The sequence below is a fragment of the Mesoplodon densirostris genome, chromosome 12, assembly GCF_025265405.1.
Source record: "Mesoplodon densirostris isolate mMesDen1 chromosome 12, mMesDen1 primary haplotype, whole genome shotgun sequence".
Classification (NCBI taxonomy): Eukaryota; Metazoa; Chordata; class Mammalia; order Artiodactyla; family Ziphiidae; genus Mesoplodon; species Mesoplodon densirostris.
Window position 1 is genome coordinate 67,673,822 of NC_082672.1, and position 22,189 is coordinate 67,696,010.

Consider the following 22,189-nt stretch of genomic DNA (forward strand, 5'->3'; position numbering starts at 1 on the left):
TTTGACATTGGCCAAGGTCAGGGTCGCAGTATTTGAGGGTATGGGTTGTGTGCTCTCCTGTCCTCCGCCAGCTCGCATTCAAGCTTAGTGCTATCAGACAGCCCATACCTATGCCTCTTCTCGCACTTTCTGTTGTACCAGGAGTCTCAACAGTGTATCGTTTAACACTTAATTATTCTCTGCAACTATGGGATAGTTGTATTCTCTGCAATACATCCTGAGTTCCTCCAGGGTAAGACTATTTTTTGCTTCTTTCAGATTCACCTCAGCACCCAACACAGCAAATGCCTGAGTAAATATTTTTGGATTGATTATTGACTCACATCTTGTTTATGCGGGACACCTAGGATGTACACAGAAATCCTCATGGCCCCAGCACTGCTCTGTGATCTAATGATTTCCTATCATTTAACCTTTTGTGAATACTGTATCATCTAATTGACATGAAAATGTGACCTTTTGTTAATTCTTTTGAAATGTGTAATGCTAATGCCTTCTGAGAAGAAGTAACAAACTCTTCCTGACAATGCAGATATTTGCGAGACTTTATTAGAATACATGCAGGTGGCACATGAAAAGTAGACCTCCAGGAATTTCTCATCAGGACAGGCACAACACATTAGCAGCAACATAGATGGACCTAGAGATTATCATACTAAGCAGAGAAAGTCAGAAAGAGAAAGACAAATACCATATGATATCACTTATATATGGAATCTAAAATATGACATATAAATGACCTTATCTACAAAACAGAAACAGACTCACAGACATAAAGAACAGACTTGTGGGTGCCAAGAGGGAGGAAGTGGGGCTGAGGAAGGAGTGGGGGTTTGGGATTAGCAGATGCAAACTATTACGACTACTATCCTACTCTATAGCACAGGGAACAATATTCAATATCTTACGATAAACCATAATGGGAAAGAATATGAAAAAGAATATATGTATGTATAACTGAATCACTTTTCTGTACAGGAGAAATTAACACAACATTGTAAATAAAATAAATTTTTTTAAAAAGGCACCACATTCAGATAACAATGCAAAACAGCACTCATGAGATTGAATGCCAGGTCTGGGGGTCTATAGGCAGTAGCTGTTGTCCAGGTGGGTGGGTGGGAGGTGTCCAGTTTAATTGCCACCTCCTTTGCAAGGGTTTCCCCTGGCCTTGCATTCCATGCTGATGGACACCCCCCTCCCCTGTCCTCCACAGATGTCACAGGTACAGTTGGAATCGGTAAAGCAAAGTGAAGAATGTATCCAGGCAGTGAGCACAGCTTGAGCGAATGCTAGAAGGCCAGAGAAAGGCTGGCGGCCTGGCTCAAGAGGATAACTGGAGATGAGACTGAAAGGGGGGTCAGTTGGGGGTCAATCTGGAAGATCAGATGGAAGAGAATTAAGTTTGCTCTGTAGGGACTTCACTGGTGGTCCAGTGGTTAAAACTCCATGCTTCCAATGCAGGGGGTACAGATTCGATCCCTGGTTGGGGAACTAAGATACCACAAGCCACGTGGCAAAAAAAAAAAAAATAGTTTGCTTTCTAAAGCAGGGTGTTGCTGCTGGAAACAAAGTCCATGTCGGGAACATTTACCCAAAGACCCTCCAGCCTCCCTGGGATTGAGGATCCAGAAAGGTCATCAAGGTGCAAGAGAGAGGAAAGATGGTATCAACAGAGAGGAGAGAGGTCATGAGCGGAGAAGTGGTGTTAGTTTTCCCTTTTGCTTTGAGTATCACTATTTTTACCACAATGATGACTCTACCTAGAGATTCTTAAGCCCTGGGATCCTATGCTTGTTAAAGAAATGACAGTGCTAGTGGTTAAGAATCTACTTGCCAATGCAGGGGACACGGGTTCGAGCCCTGGTCCGGAAGACCCCACATGCCATAGAGCAACTAAGCCCGTGGCCACAACTACTGAGCCTGCGCTCTAGAGCCTGCGAGCCACAACTGCTGAGCCCGCGTTCCACAGCTACTGAAGCCCGTGCACCTAGAGCCCATGCTCCGCAAAAAGAGAAGCCACCAGTTTGAGAAGCCCGCGCACCGCAACAAAGAGTAGCCCCCGCTCGTCGCAACTAGAAAAAGCCCACGCGCGGCAACGAAGACCCAACGCAGCCAAAAATAAATAAAATAAATAAATTTTTTTTAAAAAAGAAAGAAAGGGGCCTCCCTGGTGGCGCAAGTGGTTGAGAGTCCGCCTGCCGATGCAGGGGATGCGGGTTCGTGCCCCGGTCTGGGAGGATCCCATATGCCGCGGAGCGGCTGGGCCCGTGAGCCATGGCCGCTGAGCCTGCGCGTCCGGAGCCTGCGCGTCCGGAGCCTGTGCTCCGCAACGGGGGAGGCCACAACAGTGAGAGGCCCGCATACCAAAAAAACAAATAAATAAATAAAAAAAAATAAAAAAGAAAGAAAGAAAGAAATGACAGTGCTGTCCAGACACCTGCTAGCTTGGGTGAGGTTTTCAAAGCTCCGCTGCTCTGGAAGGCTGCTGCTAATCTGCTGTGGAGGGTCCTCCCTGCCAGGAGCCAAGTATTTCCTACTATAATAGTGCGAGGAAACTGGAGGGCTTGTTTTGCATTATGGTTTGTTAGGTTTCTGATTTGCAACTTCAATGACTAAAATTCCATCAAAATACTAGAACACCCCCAAGTATTGTTGGTGCCTTAACTCGCATCCTTTTTTTTTGTGTGTGTGGTATGCGGGCCTCTCACTGCTGTGGCCTCTCCCGTTGTGGAGCACAGGCTCCGGACACGCAGGCTCAGCAGCCATGGCGCACGGGCCCAGCCACTCCGCGGCATGTGGGATCTTCCCGGACCGGGGCACGAACCCGTGTCCCCTGCATCAGCAGGCGGACTCTCAACAACTGCACCACCAGGGAAGCCCCAACTCGCATCCTTAAAAGTATATTCAGAAATACTTTGATTCACCCAAAACAAAACACCTTGTTTTGTTCTTGAGAGTTGGTGTTTGTCAAAAATCAAAAGTTTGTTTTCAGGATGCTTGGTTATCTTTATTTATAGCAGAAAAGGTGTTTCCCTCGTTAGGAGCTGTAAGTAAAGAGATCTTTCGTAACAGTTCCAAGCCACATTCAAAATAGGTGGCGCAGAACAGCCTCCAAGGTGCATTTTGGATGCACCTGTGACTTATTTCCTTTTCTCACCATCCCCTGAATTACCATAAAAAGTGTGTTTCAGCCCCACAGAAACTGGACACAGCCACCCAGTCATTGGTGGAAATTCTGTCTCACCTGCATCAGCAGTGCTACCAGAGATTACACCACTGTCCAAAACAGGCCCCTGCCTTCATGCCCCAGAAGTCTCAAGTCCCGGCACGCCGCCCTTCTCAGCAAAGCTTGCTCCCTGTCCCCTTGATGTCATTTGCAAGTCTGGCGCCCTAATGTCCCAGGGAAGGCTGTGGAAGGCTACAGGGCCAGAGCCCAGCAGATCCAGGCAAAAACGGCCGCCCTGGCCACGCTGATGGATGGACTCGGCTTGCTCTTCATTCCCTCCCTTGACGTCGGGAATCACACATAGAAAAGATGAGAAATAGGGGGAAAGGAGAGGAAGTGGCTGAGTGACAAACTTGACTTCATGCTCCCATCCAGGAGCGTGGGTATTGTGTCCTAACGATTCCTGCAGCCCTGATTTCTACAGAGCTGTGTGTTCCGTCTGTGAGTCCTTCGGCTCCAGGGCAGCCATTGTCCAGCTCATGTAGGGAAGCTTTGTGTTGATGGCCGTTGTTTAAGTCCTCACAGAGCACAGATGGTGCCTGCATTGCATCAGCATTGACTCTTCCCCATTGGCAGAGCCCACTGTGGAAACAGGAGAGGGGAGTGGAAATCAGAAGTATACAGTCCCTTTGGCAAAACGTCTGGTTTCCATATATGCATTTACCCCGGCTTACTGTACAGCCTTGGATAACCCAGTCAGCACGCCTTGACTTCTGTTTTAGGGTGGTTAGTAAAAGACTGAGATGAAGGAAACTAAAGACGGTAGAAATACTTTTATTGCTGTTGGATACCATACCCATAAGGCAAAATCTGTAGCTTTGTTCCTTCTGTGAGCCACGGTAACACCCACTTCCACTGCAAATGGAAAAGCTCTGCTCGAAAGGATGATACACATCTTTTTAGAATTTTTAGTGTTTGTGTCTCTAAAGCCTTTCAAATGTATTATCTGAATTTCTTCAGCATGTTCCTATTTATTTATTCCTGTTTTGCAAATGAAAGGGGAAATGGCAGCAGAGTTGCCCAAGTTGTCAGGGCCAGATTACTTTCCCCGCTAAAGACCAGTGATCCTCCCTTGGTGGCACAGAGTCCTCTTGGCGATTGGGGTATTAGTGGAATGTAAACCCACTTGCTGGACTTCCCTGGTGGCGCAGTGGTTGAGAATCTGCCTGCCAATGCAGGGAACACGAGTTCGAGCCCTGGTCTGGGAAGATCCCACACGCTGCAGAGCAGCTAAGCCCGTGCGCCACAACTACTGAGCCTGCGCTCTAGAGCCTGCAAGCCACAACTAGTGAAGCCCGCGCGCCTAGAGCCCGTGCTCCGCAACAAGAGAAGCCACCAGAGTGAGAAGCCACCGCACCTCAAGAAGAGTAGCCCCCGGTCTCTGCAACTAGAGAAAGCCCGCACGCAGCAACGAAGACCCAATGCAGCCAAAAATAAATTTTAAATAAATAAATAAAAAATAAACCCACTTGCTTCCAGAGGTCAAGAAGAAAATAACATTTTCCATAAGAGATGTGTGATCTGTCAGTTCTTCAGTTTTCATTTCAGATGGAAAATATGACTTTAGTTCTTGAAGGAAAAAAAGATTCCCTAACCAGGCACGACAGACATCTTCAAATATGTGATGGATTGTCATGTGAAAGAAGGACTCAAATCCTCTGCTTGCCCCGGCAGCCATGACTAGGGTTAGCTCAATTCAGTTCAATCAATAGTTATGGAGAACCCACAGCACAGAAGTCTCGTGCTTTAAACTGAAAGGGGGGAGGGGGAGGGAAACGACATGACACCAATTTTCACAGAAGCAAGCAGGTTTGACATTGATGTGAAAGTGAGAAGTATTTGGTGAATCATTGGATAAACCAAGGAGAAGGGGAAGACAGAAGCAATATTTACAGTTTCCAATGTCTATCTATCAGTGGGTGAAACAGGAGTAATTAAATTGAATTGGGGATTGTTGCCAGGGTGATAAATAGAATTTCTTAGGTAACCCAGGTAACCTGGCAAGCAAAAGGGCGTCACATCGAGATATGGCTGAGAAGGAATGCCATATTCAAATTAAAAATGTCACCAACTGGGAAGAAAAGCAGAGCAGCACGATCTATCCAGAAGTTCTGTAAGCAAGTCAAGAAACATGAGGGCAGGAGCCTTCAAAAGAGTACTAGGAAGAGATTAGAAAAGAGAGAAACAAAACTGATAGTGTAGTAGGAGTTCTTTATGGGTTATACAGTCAGAGCAATTACCAGCTCCATGTTCCAATTCCCATTTACAAGATTAGGGCAAAGGAGAGGCATGATACAGAACTTCAACTATATAAATAGCTATCAGAATTCTCTTCAACTAATAGAAAGAATACCTGAGTGATCATTGATGTGCCTTATTGGCAGTTTCACCTTTAAGAGGGTAGAGAGTTTGAGACTAGAATTGCTATTCTGGTCCTAATACTGACTAAAAGGAACTGACGAGTATACATGAGAGAAACCTTAGAAGAGACCATATCATTTTAGAGAACATGACCATCAAAGAGGAGATTTTGCACAGTCCAAAATATTTCAAGACCTTTTTATTGTGATTTTAAAAAGCACAACATGGGGGCTTCTCTGGTGGCGCAGTGGTTGAGAGTCCGCCTGCCGATGCAGGGGACGCGGGTTGGTGCCCCAGTCCGGGAAGATCCCACATGCCGCAGAGTGGCTGGGCCCGTGAGCCATGGCCACTGAGCCTGCGCGTCCGGAGCCTGTGCTCCGCAACGGGAGAGGCCACAGCAGTGAGAGGCCCGCGTACTGCAGAAAAAAAAAAAAAAAAAAGCACAACATGAATTTACCATCTTAACCGTTTTTAAGTGTCCTATACTATTGTCCATCAAACATTCATCTTACTTTAAACATAGTCACATTGTTATGAAACAGATCTCCAGAACTCATAACCCTGCAAATCTGAAACTCTATACCCATTAAAGGACCACCTCCCTTTCCCTCTGACCCCAGCCCCTGGTCACCACCATTCTACTTTCTGTATCTATGAATTTGACTACTTTAGGTACCTCATATAAGTGGGATCATGCAGTATTTGTCTTTTTGTGACTGGCTTACTTCACTTAGTATAATGACCTCAAGGTTTATCCATATTGTAGCATGTGATAGGATTTCCTTCCTTTTTAAGGCTGCACAGTATTCCATTGTATGTATATACCACGTTTTGTTTATCCATTCATCCACTAATGGACATGTGGGTTGCTTCCATTTCTTGGCTACTGTAAACAGTGCTGCTATGAACATGGGTGTGTACAATACCTCCTGCTTTTCATTCTTTTGGATATATACCCAGAAGTGGGATGGCTGGATCAAATGGTAGTTCTATTTTTAATCTTTTGAGGAATGTTCGTACTCTTCTTCCAAAGCAATTGCACCATTTTACAATCCCACCAACTCCACACAAGGCTTCCAGATTTCTCCACATCTTTGCCAATACTTATTTTCTCCTTTTTTGATAGTAGCCATCCTAGTGGGTATGAGGTGACATCTTATTGTGGTTTTGATTTGTATTTCTCTGATGATTAGTGATGTTGAGCATCTTTCATAAGCTTGTTGGCAATTTATATATCGCCTTTGGAAAAATACCTATTCAAGTCTTTTGCCTTTTTAAAAAATCAGATTATTTGATTATTTTGTTGTTGTTGAGTTATAGGAGTTCTTTATATATTCTGGATATTAACCCCTTATTAAATATAGGATGCACAAATATTTTCTCCCATTCCGTAAGTTGCATTTTCACTCTGTTGTGTCCTTTGATGCACAAAAGTTTTTAAACTTGATGTAGTCCCATTTGTCTATATTTGCTTCTGTTGCCTGTGCTTTTGGTGTCATATCCAGGAAATCATTGCCAAATCCAGTGTTATGAAATTTTTCCCCTATGTTTTCTTTTAGGAGTTTTCTAGTTTGGGGGTTCATGACCTTTTGAGAGATTTTTTTAAATGAGAGAAATGTAGAAATTACGCATATGCAGGGAAAGATGACTCAGGAGGTCTATGAATGCCCAAAACAAAGTTCAGATGAGGACTTTTTTTGTTTCAACAAAGGAGGGTAATGGTGCCAGCAGTTCTCTGTTTAGCTCAATTTTCTTTTTTTTTTTTTTTAATGGTAGAAAAACATGAATGACTATGAAAAGGTATATGGACCCACAAAAACAGTATCAAGAAAACCCAAACCCAAAATGAGTGGAGACCTTTCAAAGAGGGACAAATAAGGAAAACAAGTATATTGTTCTCTGTAGAGCAAGAAGACGAGGAAACCCAACAGCTGCTCCTTGGGGCTGAGCATTTAGTATTGAGGATGACAAAGAGCCCTGAGTTACTTCTGTATTGTATGTCATGGAGAATGTTCATTAGATGGAAAACTGAGAAAAACTTGGAGAAAGAAATGGAAACCCCAGGTAGAAGAAAACGCCTAAGCCCCCAGTCTGGAGGAAGTAAAGCTCCCAAAGTACAGAAAAAAAAAATAGACATAATGATGGTACAACTTGTTAAGGTCAAAATCTTTGAGAAACTGTGGAGCCCAGCAAAGCATCAGAAGTCTGGAGATGAAGAAATGGCATTATAGTTTTCAAAAAAAGGAAGAAAGTGGATCTTAAAAAGTTTGCCTAGAGGGACTTCCCTGGCGGTCCAGTGGTTAAGACTCCACACTTCCACTGCAGGGGGTACGGGTTCGATCCCTGGTAGGGGAACTAAGATCCCGCATGCCGCGTGGCACAGCCAAAAAAATGAAAAGGAGAACAGTTTATATAATAAAAAAACAGTTTCTGACTATCTAGACAAGTATACACTCTTGGGTCAAGAAATCAATTTTGCAAGATTAAAATGGACACGTGGCTTATCAGTAGCACATGCTAGAAACAAAAAGCACAGAGATGGTCATTGGTAGCACCATAGGTAACAAGTGGCAATGAAATAAATCATTGCCTTCATAGAAAATAGGCTCTAGACGGAGGGAGGTGACGGTTCTGTCCTCTGTTCTAGTGACTGGAGCATTTACTCAGTCTAGGTATCTGCTGGGGACGTAGTCAAACTCAAGATGTTTCAGAGGGGAGAGGGGCTTGTAACTGGTTAGGTTTCAGGGATGGGAATTTTGGCTTAATAGGAAGAAGCATTAGCAGGCTCTGATGAGGAACTGAACTCCTCAAGACTAGAAGCTTTAAAAAATGGTTTGTGTTTTCTGGTTGAACATCAAACGGCTGCTGGTTGGTTTGAAAGGACTAGAGGGGTCTAGGAGGTAAAACCGAACCTTGACTCAAGAAAATTCTTGTCTACGAAGATCATTCATTTCCTGAAAGAGGGGAGAGGGTCATTCAGGTGGAAAACAGGTAATTTTAAAAATCTTTTAAAAAATAATTTTCTGTTGGAGGTGGTTTTTCAAATGAAACTGTAAATCTAGATGCAGGTTTTGCTACTTCATTACCAGTGAGTGGGATGCTTTTCACTTTCATTTTACACTGAAAAACGTAAAAAGTTACTACTATTGTATACCTATTTTAAGATCTACAGTTATACTGAAATTGAGTTTTTAAAAATTACTCCATGAGCTTCATTATATAATCTTTCAGAAGAGAGATTTTTCTGTTTTCCTTGTATGCTTTTAGAGTAAATATGAATACAGTACCTTATATTTGAATCACATATGACTTTTGCCCACATCGCTTACCTGGAAATATAACCGTCTGTAGCTGAATGAGAAAGTAATTAAGGCCACACATGAAGCAGTGAGATGAGGGGTAAAATCACCCCGGTGAAATGAAGGTCCCACAGGGCCAAGGTGTTGCCTGTTCCCAGGAAAGATGATAATGAATGCTTCAACCTGAGACAACCAAATACCTCAGGGGCAGTTTCGGCTGTTACGTAGCCTCATGATAATCCTGAGCCAGCTGACACAGGCAGGGGCCACGTGACTTGCCCCCTAAACATCAGCTTTATCAGGCTGCCTTTCTCATTTGGAACAAAGCTTTGGTCCCACATGGCTCCCCGCCAGAAAGGCGTCTCTGCTTTGATGCCTTCCAGATTCCAAGAAATGAAGCTGAGCTTAGCCTGCTGATTTATCAAATTCCTAGGCGATAGAAGAGCTCCCTAGATTTACGAGCTTTCACCAGGCAGGAAAGGGACTTAGCACTTAGCTTCACTCTTTGGGAGAAATCTAGACGCTGAATCTGAATAATGTAAATAACGATAGAACCAAATGTGAGATCCACCCTTCTTCCTACCCGGGAAGTACCACATTCAGTTGGCCAGACTTCTTTGGATAGAGCTGTATAAAAGTGAATGTTTTAGAGAGTGCAGTAAAACTTGAAGTATGAAATATCATTCCTTTTCTGGTTTACTTCAGAGAGACAGCAACTGGTATGAAAGGAGCAGGAGAGTTGAACTCTGCAGTCAGAAGGCTTGAGCTGAAGCCCTGGCTGACCAGACATGTGACTTTGGGAAGCTCCCTTCACCTTTCCGAGCTTTCTGGGCTTCACCTCATTTGGCTTCCTTGTCTGTAAAATGGATGAGGATTGAGTCAGGGAAACAGAAACCATGACAGGTGTTTCAAATAGAGGGGGTGTAAGACAGCGAATTGGTTACACAGGTGCTGGAAAACTGAAAGAATAGGAAGTGGAAGGAGACTTAACCCAGTGATTAATGATGGACAGAAGCAGCTCTCACTCCCGGGGCTGGAGGGATAAAAGGGACCTCTGAGCCTGCAGGAGGGGCTGCACCTGGGGAGAAGACCACCACTTCCAGACACCCTACCAGGTAAGGACAGAGAAAGAGAACAAGAAATGGGAACCACAGCTTCTTTCCTCCTACCTCTGATCTCCCACCAGTGCCCCCTGTTGGCAGAGTAAATCACCTGACAAAGGAACCTGGGTAACAAAGTTTAAAAATTCCCAGCCTCGGGGCTTCCCTGGTGGCGCAGTGGTTGAGAGTCCGCCTGCCGATGCAGGGGACACGGGTTCGTGCCCCGGTCCGGGAAGATCCCACATGCCGTGGAGTGGCTGGGCCCGTGAGTCATGGCCACTGAGCCTGTGTGTCCGGAGCCTGTGTCCCGCAACGGGAGAGGCCACAACAGTGAGAGGCCTGCGTACCGCAAAAAAAAAAACAAAAAAAAACACTCCCAGCCTCAGGGGCTTCCCTGGTGGTCCAGTGGGTAAGACTCTGAGCTCCCAGTTCAGGGGACCTGGGTTCGATCCCTGGTCAGGGAACTAGATCCTGCATGCATGCCACAACTAAAAAGTCTGCGTGCTACAACTAAAAGATCCTGCATGCCACAATGAAGATCCCACATGCTACAACTAAGGCCTGGCATAGCCTAAATAAATAAATAAATATTAAATATTTTTTTAAAAATTTAATAAGTAAAAAAATAAAAACTCCCAGTTTCATCATTAGAAAGGGGAACATAAGGAGAGTGGGTATGACCTATGACATACAGGAGAGTTGCTGAGAAAGTAAATCCTAGGGGTGCTTATCCCAAGGGGAATTTTTTTCTTTTTATTGTATCTATATGAGAAGATGGATGTTAGCTGAACCTGTTGTGGTAATCATATGTAAATCAAACCATCATGCTGTACACCTTAAACGTATACAGGGATGTATGTCAATTATTTCTCAATACAAGTGGGGAAAAAACAAAAGAAGAGTGGGGCATGAGGCTAAGAGACAAAACTGTCCTGTTACGTTTGTATTAAACTAGTGCTACTTTAGTTCATAGATAGGTAGAGAAGGATATATAGATGGATTTGGTTCTGATCTAAACAGTTTTTGAATACTTTTTTGTTAAAGTTTTTTAGTTAAAAAAGTTTGTATTGGGCTTCCCTGGTTGCGCAGTGGTTGAGAGTCCTCCTGCCGATGCAGGGGACACGGGTTCGTGCCCCGGTCCGGGAAGATCCCACATGCCGCGGAGCGGCTGGGCCCGTGAGCCATGGCCACTGAGCCTGCGTGTCCGGAGCCTGTGTCCCGCAACGGGAGAGGCCACAACAGTGAGAGGCCCGCGTAACGAAAAAAAAAAAAGTTTGTGTTAGTTCATGATTTAGGAAAACTACCAGATGTATGTTTCTGCAAACCCTTGTGACAGAAGAAATCATAGCGGCAACCTGGATTATTATAGGACCCTTCCTCAAGAGTTCCTGGATCTGTGAACTGACTCAAGTGTGGGATGATGACTCTATCACAGAGACTCAAGCAGGGCTTTGTCCACTTAACCTACATGATTTTCTTTTTTTTTCACCAACCAAAAAGTACCTTCGTGGGCTGACTCTGTATTTCAGCCCAAGATACTCATGATCCTGCCCGTCACCGCTGACCTACACTGCTGGTCCCAGTAGCTGTGCCAGCTAGCCTGTGGAGTTTCACTCAGTTGGAGTTCACTGGCTCTACCCTAGGATGCCATCACCCCACTGAGCTCAGGGAGAAGAGCCCATTTCAACTGCAGGGCATAGGTAGCAAATGTGTGTTGACAGGGCCAGATTCAAGGGCTTATGACCTATGCAATTGCCTAGGGTCCCCTGCTCAGAAGGACCCTGTCATCATCTTCAAGTTCTGCATCTCCGAGCAAGAGGACCACCTTTCCACTTTGCACTGGATCCTGCAAATCATGTAGCCAGTCCCGGTGCTGGAAGGACAGTTGCGATTAGAGGCCCAGGAAAGGCCTCACTGAGAAAGTAGCATTTGAGGAAGAGCCTGAAGGAGATGAGGGAGTGAGCCAGGCCCTTCTTTGACTTATTCTGATGAACTTCAACTCAGCCTTCAACACTTGGGGCAAAGGTTACCATTTCTAGGAAGGCTACGCTGCTGACGCCCTTAGGAGTTACTACCCCCAGCTTGGTCCTGCCTTAGCACCCTGCAAATACCTGTTACATACTTAGATTACATTGTAGACATTTGTGTCGAACATCTGTCTCTCTGGTCACCCTCTTAGTTCCTTGGAGAAGGAGACTATATATTATTCATTTTTGTAATAACAGCAATAATAATAGCTGTTCCTCAATGCTAGAAGCTATTCCATAGGTTTTACTACAAGGCAGGCACTGTTGGCCTTACAGTTGGAGAAACTGAAGCACAGAAAGATTAAGTAAGAAGCCCAAGTTACCCAGCTGGTACATCATAGAGCTGGAATTGGAATCCAAGAAAGCTGGTGCCCTCAGATATCACACAGTGCACGGTCAGTGCCCAGAACATGGTTGGTGAATGAATGAGTGAATGAATGAGTAAACAAAAAATAGTAATGACTGAATGATCACGTAGAGAATCTCAGGGACAGATTTACAAAAAGGAGAGGAACTTTGTATTGTGGCTGCAAACCCAAATTCAAGCCTGCACAGTGGAGAAAAGACACTTAAGTTCATGCTTTTAAGCCACATTCACTAACACAAATTTTTTTAAAATCCACTGCATGAAATTACATACTTGTACATATAATCAACTTGCTTTAGTTTTTGTATTGTTCCTTTAGGAATGGAAACAGGTTGTTTGGTCTGGCTCTATCATTGACTAAAACTAGTACCAAAATAACCAGAAGCTTTGTTGAAATAGTGAGGTTAATTTAACAAATACATCCTGAATGTAGTATGCGTATAGAGCATGCTGCTTTGGGGAGAAACAAGTGATAATATGGACATTAATTATAGAAAATTAAGATTGGAAGCGATGCCTCATCGCCAAGTCAGTCTTCCGCCTGCAGAATGGGATGCAGGGCACTGTGGAGGTGGAAGAGAGGAGTGAGTTGTCACTGGTGCTGTTTTCTTTTTTTTTTTTTTTTTTTTTTTTTTTCTTTTTGCGGTATGCGGGCCTCTCACTGTTGTGGCCTCCCCCGTTGCGGAGCACAGGCTCCGGACGCGCAGGCTCCGGACACGCAGGCTCAGCGGCCATGGCTCACGGGCCCAGCCGCTCCGCGGCATATGGGATCCTCCCAGACCGGGGCACAAACCCGTATCCCCTGCATCGGCAGGCGGACTCTTAACCACTGCGCCACCAGGGAGGCCCTGTTTTCTTTATTTGACAAGTGCCTTGCTGTGCAAATACAACCCAAGTCAGTGTTTTCAGAAGCCCATCGGCATAGCTTTGTTACCTCCTCTCACCTGCTCCAGACGTGTAGGAGAGATCCAGCTCCATTGGGACATGATGTTGCTAAAAGTAAAAGATTCTGTGTTTTGTAAGGCTGTGATTATGGGACCTTGAGCAGCGTGCCACCCCTCTCCTGGGGCGCAGTCCCCAGATCTCCTGACCCGTCAGATCAGGCTCGGGTAGATGACCTCAGTGCTGCAGCCATGAATATACACTGCCAGAACCAGCAGAGAAGACCTTCATCCCATGGCTTGAGAAGAAAATGCTGTTCCAAGTCTTATAAAAATTCCCAAACCCTATTTTCCATTTATGCCTGAAGCCCAGATGCCTGATCCCTGTAATAATCCAGAGTGACAAAACTGTTAGAAGTTTCCTCTCACGAACTTTGTCCAGCAGCACACGGACCACGTCCTGAGGGAATGAGCTCCCCAGCTCTGCAAACAGCACCCAAGCATGCCCTCTGCCAGCTGCGTTCTCATCACTTCATCTTCCTTTCTCCCACAGCAGAGAGATGATACATCAGAACCCAAGGGAAAAAAGGGTGGAGGGTCATAGTTTCAGTGGGTCAGATTTTCAACCCATGAGAGGCATGTGGACTCACACCACAGTGCACGAGTCTGGTAGTCTGACCTTGTTTCCTTCAGGCCCTAAACCCAAAGGTCAGAGCCACTCGCCTTGCGTGTGCCAACTGCTGGATGAGGTCACCGCCTCCTTGGGAGCAACCAGATAGCAAGGCGGGATTACTTCCTGACCTCTCACGGGTCTTAGTCCCCCAGGGCACCCTCCATTCTGCCCAGTATGTGAGCCAGTCTCATCTGTAGCACAATGTATATTGCATATTATGGAACCATCATGTGATGAAAAAAACACTCTTCAGAATGATCCAACCAAAAGATGCCATTCAAAATGCAAGACTGTTATCCCAGGTGCCCCTAATACTGTATTTTGCATTTGTTTATCATTCCTTTAGGCCATTCCTGACCGGTAATTTTTTAGCCTAGGTATGTCTGCTTCCCTGAGAGCGGTGGAACACAGCTCCATTAATACCAGTGAGCTGGGACTGGCTTGCTATTTCTCATCACTTCATTACACTGTAACTTGATGATCATTACGTTTTTAAATAACATTGTTATGGGTCATTAGTTTTGTGGGTGATTCTCCACCTCCTACCCCCTCTTATTTTTCCCATTATCAGAGCCTTACTTGTTACAAACAGAAAGTCAGTAACAATGCAGGCTTGTGGCCCCAGTTTCATAAACATGCAGGTTCACGCCGATACCTGGATTTTTGCTTTCCGAGTACGTGAGCCTAAATGATTCCTCAAAATGGAAAGACAGCTCCTCAAGATGGAGGCTAAACCAATATTTAGAAAGCCGCTGCCTATTTTAACACCGGCCTGCATGTGTTATGGGCACCCACTTTCTGTTTTGTGTATTTGGAGCTATTGCAACTGGGCTGAAATGCACCAGAGATCGGTTCCTGGAAGGGATAGCAGTGGCAGTTCAGAAGGTACCCGTTGTATCAAAGCAACCCTTGACCCCGATCGGACCCAGTCGGGGGCAATTCAGTGCACTCCAGGTGTCCTGCTTACAAGTCCCTGCATCAAGGGATCCCACAGACCTCAGCAGTCTCCTCTTCTGAACTGGTCAGGATTTCTTAGTTGACAACTAATCATGTCATCTTGTGACCTGTCATCTTGCTTTACCATTGTTGATTTACGTGGTTCCTGAAAATTAACTTATTGTTCTTATCTCCTCTTCAAAGCTCAATTGTAGGTTTCTTGAGCACAGGGCTGAGTCTTGTACTTAACCATTTTCCATAGCACTTAGGTTGGAATCCCAACTCTCTACTTACTAGCTCTAGGACCTTGGACGCACTCCTTCACCTCCTTGCTTCTCAGTTTCCTTGTCTACAAAATAGTGGCAATCATGCCTGCCTTCCAGTGTGTTAGGAGAACCAGCTAGCACGGTGCTGGGCGCTAGCAGGAGCTTGGTGAATAGTAACTGACTCTCTAGACAAAGCCCTGCGTGCAGAAGCTGAGCAAAATTTAGCAGAATCAAATATGACGAAGCATGGTTTAAACTCGCAGGAGGGGGCTTCCCTGGTGGCGCAGTGGTTGAGAGTCCACCTGCCGATGCAGGGGACACGCGTTCGTGCCCCAGTCCGGAAAGATCCCACATGCCGCGGAGCAGCTGGGCCCGTAAGCCATGGCCGCTGAGCCTGCGCGTCCGGAGCCTGTGCTCCGCAACCGGAGAGGCCACAACAGCGAGAGGCCTGCGTACCGCAAAAAATAAATAAGTAAATAAATAAGCTCGCAGGAGGGAAGAGGTAATTATGGACTCCTGAAATTTCATGGTGGGGACACCGTTTTCTCTGACCTGGGATTGAATGACATTTTACAACCCTGTTTTTATTCATGACTCGTTCATGACCATGTGATGATCATTTCAAGCTCATCATGTCTCCTGAGCCCCCAGAGGATCAATGAACTGATTTGGGATGTGGAGACTGTGATTATTGGCATCCTTGGACCCACTCATACATTTAAGTATTAGCTTGGCCCTGAGTGGAGAAGCTTTCTGCAGCTCCTTGCTGCCATGAGGCAAGTGGTGATGCCCAGGACTGCTCTAGTGATCCTCAAGAGTGTCCCTTAGCTTCTTTAGCAATTTTCTTTAAAAGCAGCCATAGCGGGGGATAGTGGTACCGCTTACTGAGACCACATCAAAATAAAAAAGAAATGGGGATGAGAGTGTGAGGAGGACTGTATCAAAAAAACATAAATAGCATCAAGATGAGTTTCCCCGATTTCCCGTATAACGAGCGCATCTGCCAAAACTCAAGATGTGTATTATCCACTCTACAATTGGCAGGTTGCCTAGGAGCGGAGAAGATGCTTACTGATGGAGGGGTCAACTCTGCCTTGATTCTGTCATTTTCTCTTTGTGGTGGAGCCGTGTTACAATGAAGAAATGGGTCCTGTGACATTCTCATCAACCTTCTTTGGTTACGTATCAATATGCACTTCCTTACCTTACACTCCCTTTTATAGGTTCCTGGGAGAAAAGTACATAAAACAGACATTTGCTGAATCTATTGCCATGTCAGCTTAGTAGAACAAAAGTGTAGGTCAGGTGAACTCCCTATCAGTATAGGTGCTAGGGGACGTGACAAATAAGCACCCCTGCCTGCCACTGATTAATTGGTGTAGTTTGTTGGTTTACACAATGCCTTGCTCCAAAAGTAATTTGAGATAGCACTCACCAGGCAGAGTGTGTTGTCACTTTCTGGACACTGTGGTTGTATGTTAGGGGCACAGTTAGACTTCAGACATATTCAGTAATATACAAGCTTTTATCAGATGTTTAGAGACCCTCCTTAGGTGCAGGGTTACAAAGAGAAATGAAACAATCCTTGATCTGAAGAAGCTTTGCTGTCTACTGGTAGAAATTGACACAATTAAGTACAATAAATGGGAGATGGCAATGATTGCCCTTGTAGAACTATAATGTGGGTCTTGCAGTCATGGGTTTTTGTTGTGGTTTTTTTTTTTTTTTAAACCAAACATCTCAGGACTCAGTATCTGATGGAGAAATTTTTTTGAATTGTATTTAAAGTACTTCAAAAATATTAACAATTAAAATTCCATTCAGCTATGTATCTAAGAAATTTCCCTTACTAGGCATTCCCTTAGAATGAAGTGATATAAAATCAGCACTTCCCTTGGGGAAGGCAGGGCGTTTCCTTTCTTCGGCTATGGGGGCTGAGAGGATGGTGTCATTCGCTGTCTAAGAACTTTGCAGAGGGCTCCCAGAAGAGTTGATGTCTGTGTTGAATCTTGAACAGCAGATATAGGTCCTCACAGGAGTTCGGGTTCTGTGTGCTGTTCTGAATTCAGTCCACGTGGCAGTCAGCTCCAAAGCCTGTGGGTTCATCTTGCTCTGCACTTATTCCCCTAGCAGATGTTTTTTAGTCACTGCTACTGTAGCTCCCAGCAAGGACCCCATGACCTCTGCTTTCATGTGTTTTGTCCACATGATTCATGGACCTGCCTCCCCTCCCTCTCTTATAGGGTCAGCAGTGCTTGCAAGAACGTAGAGGATGCGTGGGTTTGTGTATAGGGTAAGGAAGCCTGCCCTGAACACCAGCGAGTTTAATCCATTTTCATTCGAAAGAACAACTGGCCTTAGGCAACATATTTCTAATGGTCTAAGTCATTCAGCGTGTGTGCGCGTGCAGGCATGCGCGTGTACACAAGCTGTGCATAAATAGCACGTTTCCAATCTGCGGAAAATGTGTAATGGACAAGCGGCACATGACAGTAGGCTCAGCCCCTGAAGATTTACCAGGAAAGAAGACAGCTGCATGGCAAAGCTGCTGCTTATAATTAGGGAAGGAATTGCCCATGTCCTGTGCCATTCAGCAACTTCAGCCATTTAAATGACAGCCGGCTTGTTTAGCTCTAACCACCCTCCACCCTCTTTAGGGGCCAGGAGTTAATTTCTTTTTGAGAACGCTGCTTTGGACTGTCATCACTCGTATCCTTGTAAGATGGGATATGACGTGATGACTGGAGCATCTCAACTAGCAACCATGATGAATGAGCAAACAACAGGAGTTGCTTTCAACGTCTCTTTTTTTTTTTTTTTTTTTTTTTTTTTTTGCTGTACACGGGCCTCTCACTGTTGTGGCCTCTCCCGTTGCGGAGCACAGGCTCCGGACGCACAGGCTCAGCGGCCATGGCTCACGGGCCCAGCCGCTCCGCGGCATGTGGGATCTTCCCGGACCGGGGCACGAACCCGTGTCCCCTGCATCGGCAGGCGGACTCTCAACCACTGCGCCACCAGGGAAGCCCCCTCAACGTCTCTTTTTAACTTTGTGAGGGAAAAACTATTTTCAAAACCCCGTGGACTTTCCGGTTTCTAACAGGGCCATATTGCTAGTTCTGAAGTTGACAAGAAAACTATAATGCTTTCTTTGGCTCGAGTGAGCTGTAAGAAGTATCACAGCACTCCTGACGTACAGTGGCTCTCAACAGGACGGATGGGGAGGGAAATTAATAGGCTTCCCATTGTTACCGTGCATTTTTGCCAGGATATTTCATTAGTGTAAACACTGAAGCCACTGTCATCTTGTTTAGCCACTTGACCCTGATGATTTTCAGTTCTGTGTGTCGTGATGAGTACAGCACTGGCATGCCCGAGGCAGGCCCTAATTACTGGAAGCAGAATCACTGCTGACCCAGGACGAGATTAATTGCTCCTTTGCAGTCTTTATCCTGGGACATTAGCGCTGTCTGGTTATCTTGCTTCAGTTGAGGGATCCGGGACAATAGCAGTGCTGATGGTAACGGTCGGCAATTCCCCTGTTTGTTTTGCAGGTCACGGCCAGGGGGTTTGGGCCGCTGTTGCAGTTCGCCTACACCGCCAAGCTGTTACTCAGCAGAGAAAACATCCGCGAGGTCATCCGCTGTGCCGAGTTCCTGCGCATGCACAACCTGGAGGACTCCTGCTTCAGCTTCCTGCAGACCCAGCTCCTGAACAGCGAGGATGGCCTGTTTGTGTGCCGGAAGGACGGTGCGTGCCAGCGCCCGCACGAGGACCGTGAGAACAGCGCCGGAGAGGAAGAGGAGGAAGAGGAGGAGACGATGGATTCGGAGACGGCCAAGATGGCTTGCCCCAGGGACCAGATGCTTCCAGACCCCATCAGCTTTGAGGCCACTGCCATCCCAGTAGCGGAGAAGGAAGAAGTTTTGCTGCCGGAGTCCGACGTGCCCGCGGACACCAAGGAGAGCGCGGCAAAGGACGCGTTAACGCAGTACCCCAGATACAAGAAATACCAGCTTGCATGTACCAAGAATGTCTATAACGCATCATCACACAGTACCTCAGGTTTTGCAAGCACATTCAGTGAAGAGAACTCGGGCAACAGCCTCAAGCCGGGGCTTGCCATGGGGCAGATCAAAAGCGAGCCGCCCAGCGAAGAGAACGAGGAAGAGAGCATCACGCTCTGCCTGTCTGGAGATGAGCCTGACGTCAGAGACAGAGCCGGGGACGTGGAAATGGACCGGAAACAGCCCCGCCCCGCCCCCGCGCCCGCCCCCGCCCCCCCTGCCGGGGCCGCCTGCCTGGAGAGGTCCAGGGGCGCGTCCTCCCCCTCCTGCTTAAGGTCTCTGTTCAGCCTAACAAAAAGTGTGGAGTTGTCCGGCCTGCCCGGTACCTCTCAGCAGCACTTTGCCAGGAGTTCCGCGTGCCCTTTTGACAAGGGGATCACTCAGGGTGACCTTAAAAGTGACTACCCGCCTTTCCCGGGGAATTACGGACAGCCCCACATGGGCCAGAAGGACGCGTCCAGCTTCACAGTGGGGTCGCCCCTCAAGGGGCCTGGGTTGGAGGCGCTCTGTAAACAGGAAGGAGAGCTGGACCGGAGAAGTGTCATCTTCGCCTCCAGCGCTTGTGACCAAGTGAGCACCGCCGTGTCCTCGTACTCTGGGGTCAGCGGTTTGGACAGAGACCTCTCCGAGCCGGTGCCAAAGGGCCTGTGGGTGGGGACTGGCCAGTCCCTCCCCAGCTCACAGGCCTACCCTCACGGTGGGCTGATGGCTGAACACTTGCCAGGAAGGATGCGGCCCAACACCAGCTGCCCGGTGCCAATCAAAGTCTGTCCCCGCTCGCCCCCGTTGGAGACCAGGACTAGGACTTCGAGCTCGTGTTCCTCCTACTCGTACGCCGAGGACGGGAGCGGGGGCTCACCCTGCAGCCTGCCTCTCTGCGAGTTCTCTTCCTCGCCCTGTTCCCAGGGAGCCAGATTCCTGGCCACAGAACATCAGGAACCAGGCCTGATGGGAGATGGAATGTACAACCAAGGCCGACCCCAGATTAAATGTGAGCAGTCTTACGGCACCAACTCCAGCGACGAATCCGGATCGTTCTCGGAAGCAGACAGTGAGTCGTGTCCTGTGCAGGACAGGGGCCAGGAGGTAGGGAACCCGACTAAATTCAAGCATGTGATCCACCCTCAGTCCTTTATCTGGACTCGCCCTGCCCCCCACCACTGCCAGATCGTTCTTGTTTGTCAAGATTAAAGGTTACAGTAAAGGGACCGTCTCCCTCATCCGTAGAGGCAGGAGGCTTCCAGGCGATTCCAAATTGACCACTTTGTCCTAGAAAGCACTTGAAATTGATCGAGATTTCAGTACTCAACAAGCAGAGGCAAAGTGCTTAGTGAAGACAGTAAGTCTAATGCCTGAGAGCGTAAGCAGGTGCTTCCGATTCCCACCCCCCTCTCCTTCTCCTCTGGCTGCTTTGAAAGGATGCCATACCCCTCACCCTCATCCTCGCCCCTCGCCTCTTCAGGGTGAAGCAAAATATAGAATCGCTTTCAAAACTGATGGTTGAAACTAGAGAGATCCACACTAAACAGGTGCTTTCCCAGCACCTTTAAGTTTCCTTGTCAGATGGGACTCTGGAGCCATCCCTTGTCCATTCATTTCGATGCGGGTGATGGACAGCTCATCGTCTGTCCCAGTCCCAGTGTCACTGAAGAAGCACCCTTGTCAGTCACTCATATGTCATTTCCCAAGCTCCCCACAAAAGGTGAGAGTCATTTTAAGGAACAGCGGGGTTCAGTAGCGGTTTCTGTCCACCCTGAAAGCAAAGTGCTTTCTAGATAAAAATTCCCAAAGGCTCTGTCTGCGTCTTCCCAATGCTGGGAGAGGAGGCAGGAGCTACGCCAGCCACATCGTGAGCAAGACTCACGTGGCCAAGGAGAGAAAGAATAGACGCCCTCAGATGCTCCCCCTTCCCCTGTACCATGAGAGGCCCCCGGAGAGATCTGAGGGTGTCTATGTCATGATCTGGCACGGCCTTGCTGATCGACAAGGAACCAACCTGAGACCGCTACCTGTGTCTCAGACCTTCCTCCGGTGAGAAGTCCCTCCCCAGAGCTGCTTCTCCGAAAAACACAGGAGGAAGTGAAGCGTGGTCCTTATTATGCCAGTGCCCTCCGCCCGCGTCTGCACTCCCTGGTTATTAGCCTCTAGTGGAGCAGGGATGTTAACCCAACCAGACAGCAGAAATGCCACCCAGGGTGAGGTGGGTTTTCACAGAGCCACGTGCGGTTTAGTCAGCCTCTGCGAGGTTGGCGAGAAGCACATGAAGATTGTAGATCGGGCATGTTTTGAAAATAGATTCCAAAACTTCCTGTGCCAACTACAGAAGTGCCCTGTGGTCACTTCCTCGTTTTCTGGCTAGCCCGGTCCCCGCTCTTCTGTTACTGCCTGGCAAAGATGGAAAAAGAAACCTACTAAAAGGATTTAATTTAGCTAAAAGTCATTAAAAAGGAAATTTGAATGGGAAACGATTGCTGTTTGAATACACTATATCCCCTCAGGTTTGGGATGGAGGGTTGGGCTCCGTGCCCCGAGCCAGACTCACATCTGTGTCCCTGACCTGAGAGGACTGAGGTTTCGTGAGAACAGTGAAAGGCTGTGCGTTCTCTTTCCTCACTCATTTCTTTCCGTCTGATCACAACGTTTAGGAGGTTTTCTTTTTTTCCCTGAAATTATTCATAGGCACCCCTGATGCAGAAGCCCAGTCGCTGGGTCCATCGGGGTAATGATTTCCCTTGCCAAGGATGTCTCCAGAAAAGGACAAATGCCTTTGAGTCTTTGTTTTCTTTATATCTCTCCCTTAAGAGGAGCCTCACCGTTAACTGAAGGGAGTGTGCGTTTATGACATTTGCATATGTGTAAGGACCTGTCGGTTTCAGATAAATCTCCTTTTGTCTCTCTAATGTCCCCAAAGAGAACTTAAAGTCACTTCTTGGAACTAAATGCTGCCAACAAGAGCACATGTGTCTTTCCTGTGTTCGGGCCTTAT

The 22,189-nt window shown here is 46.8% G+C and overlaps 1 protein-coding gene across 1 annotated transcript in view; it reads left to right on the forward strand.

Moving 5' to 3' along the window:
- The window catches only part of BACH2 (BTB domain and CNC homolog 2), a 158,000-nt gene that overhangs the window by 119,804 nt on the left and 16,007 nt on the right, over positions 1 to 22,189 (forward strand). Inside the window, exon 3 of the mRNA XM_060115393.1 lies at positions 18,691 to 20,289. Coding sequence (XP_059971376.1) covers positions 18,691 to 20,289 — 1,599 coding nt within the window. The remainder of the gene's footprint in view (positions 1 to 18,690; positions 20,290 to 22,189) is intronic.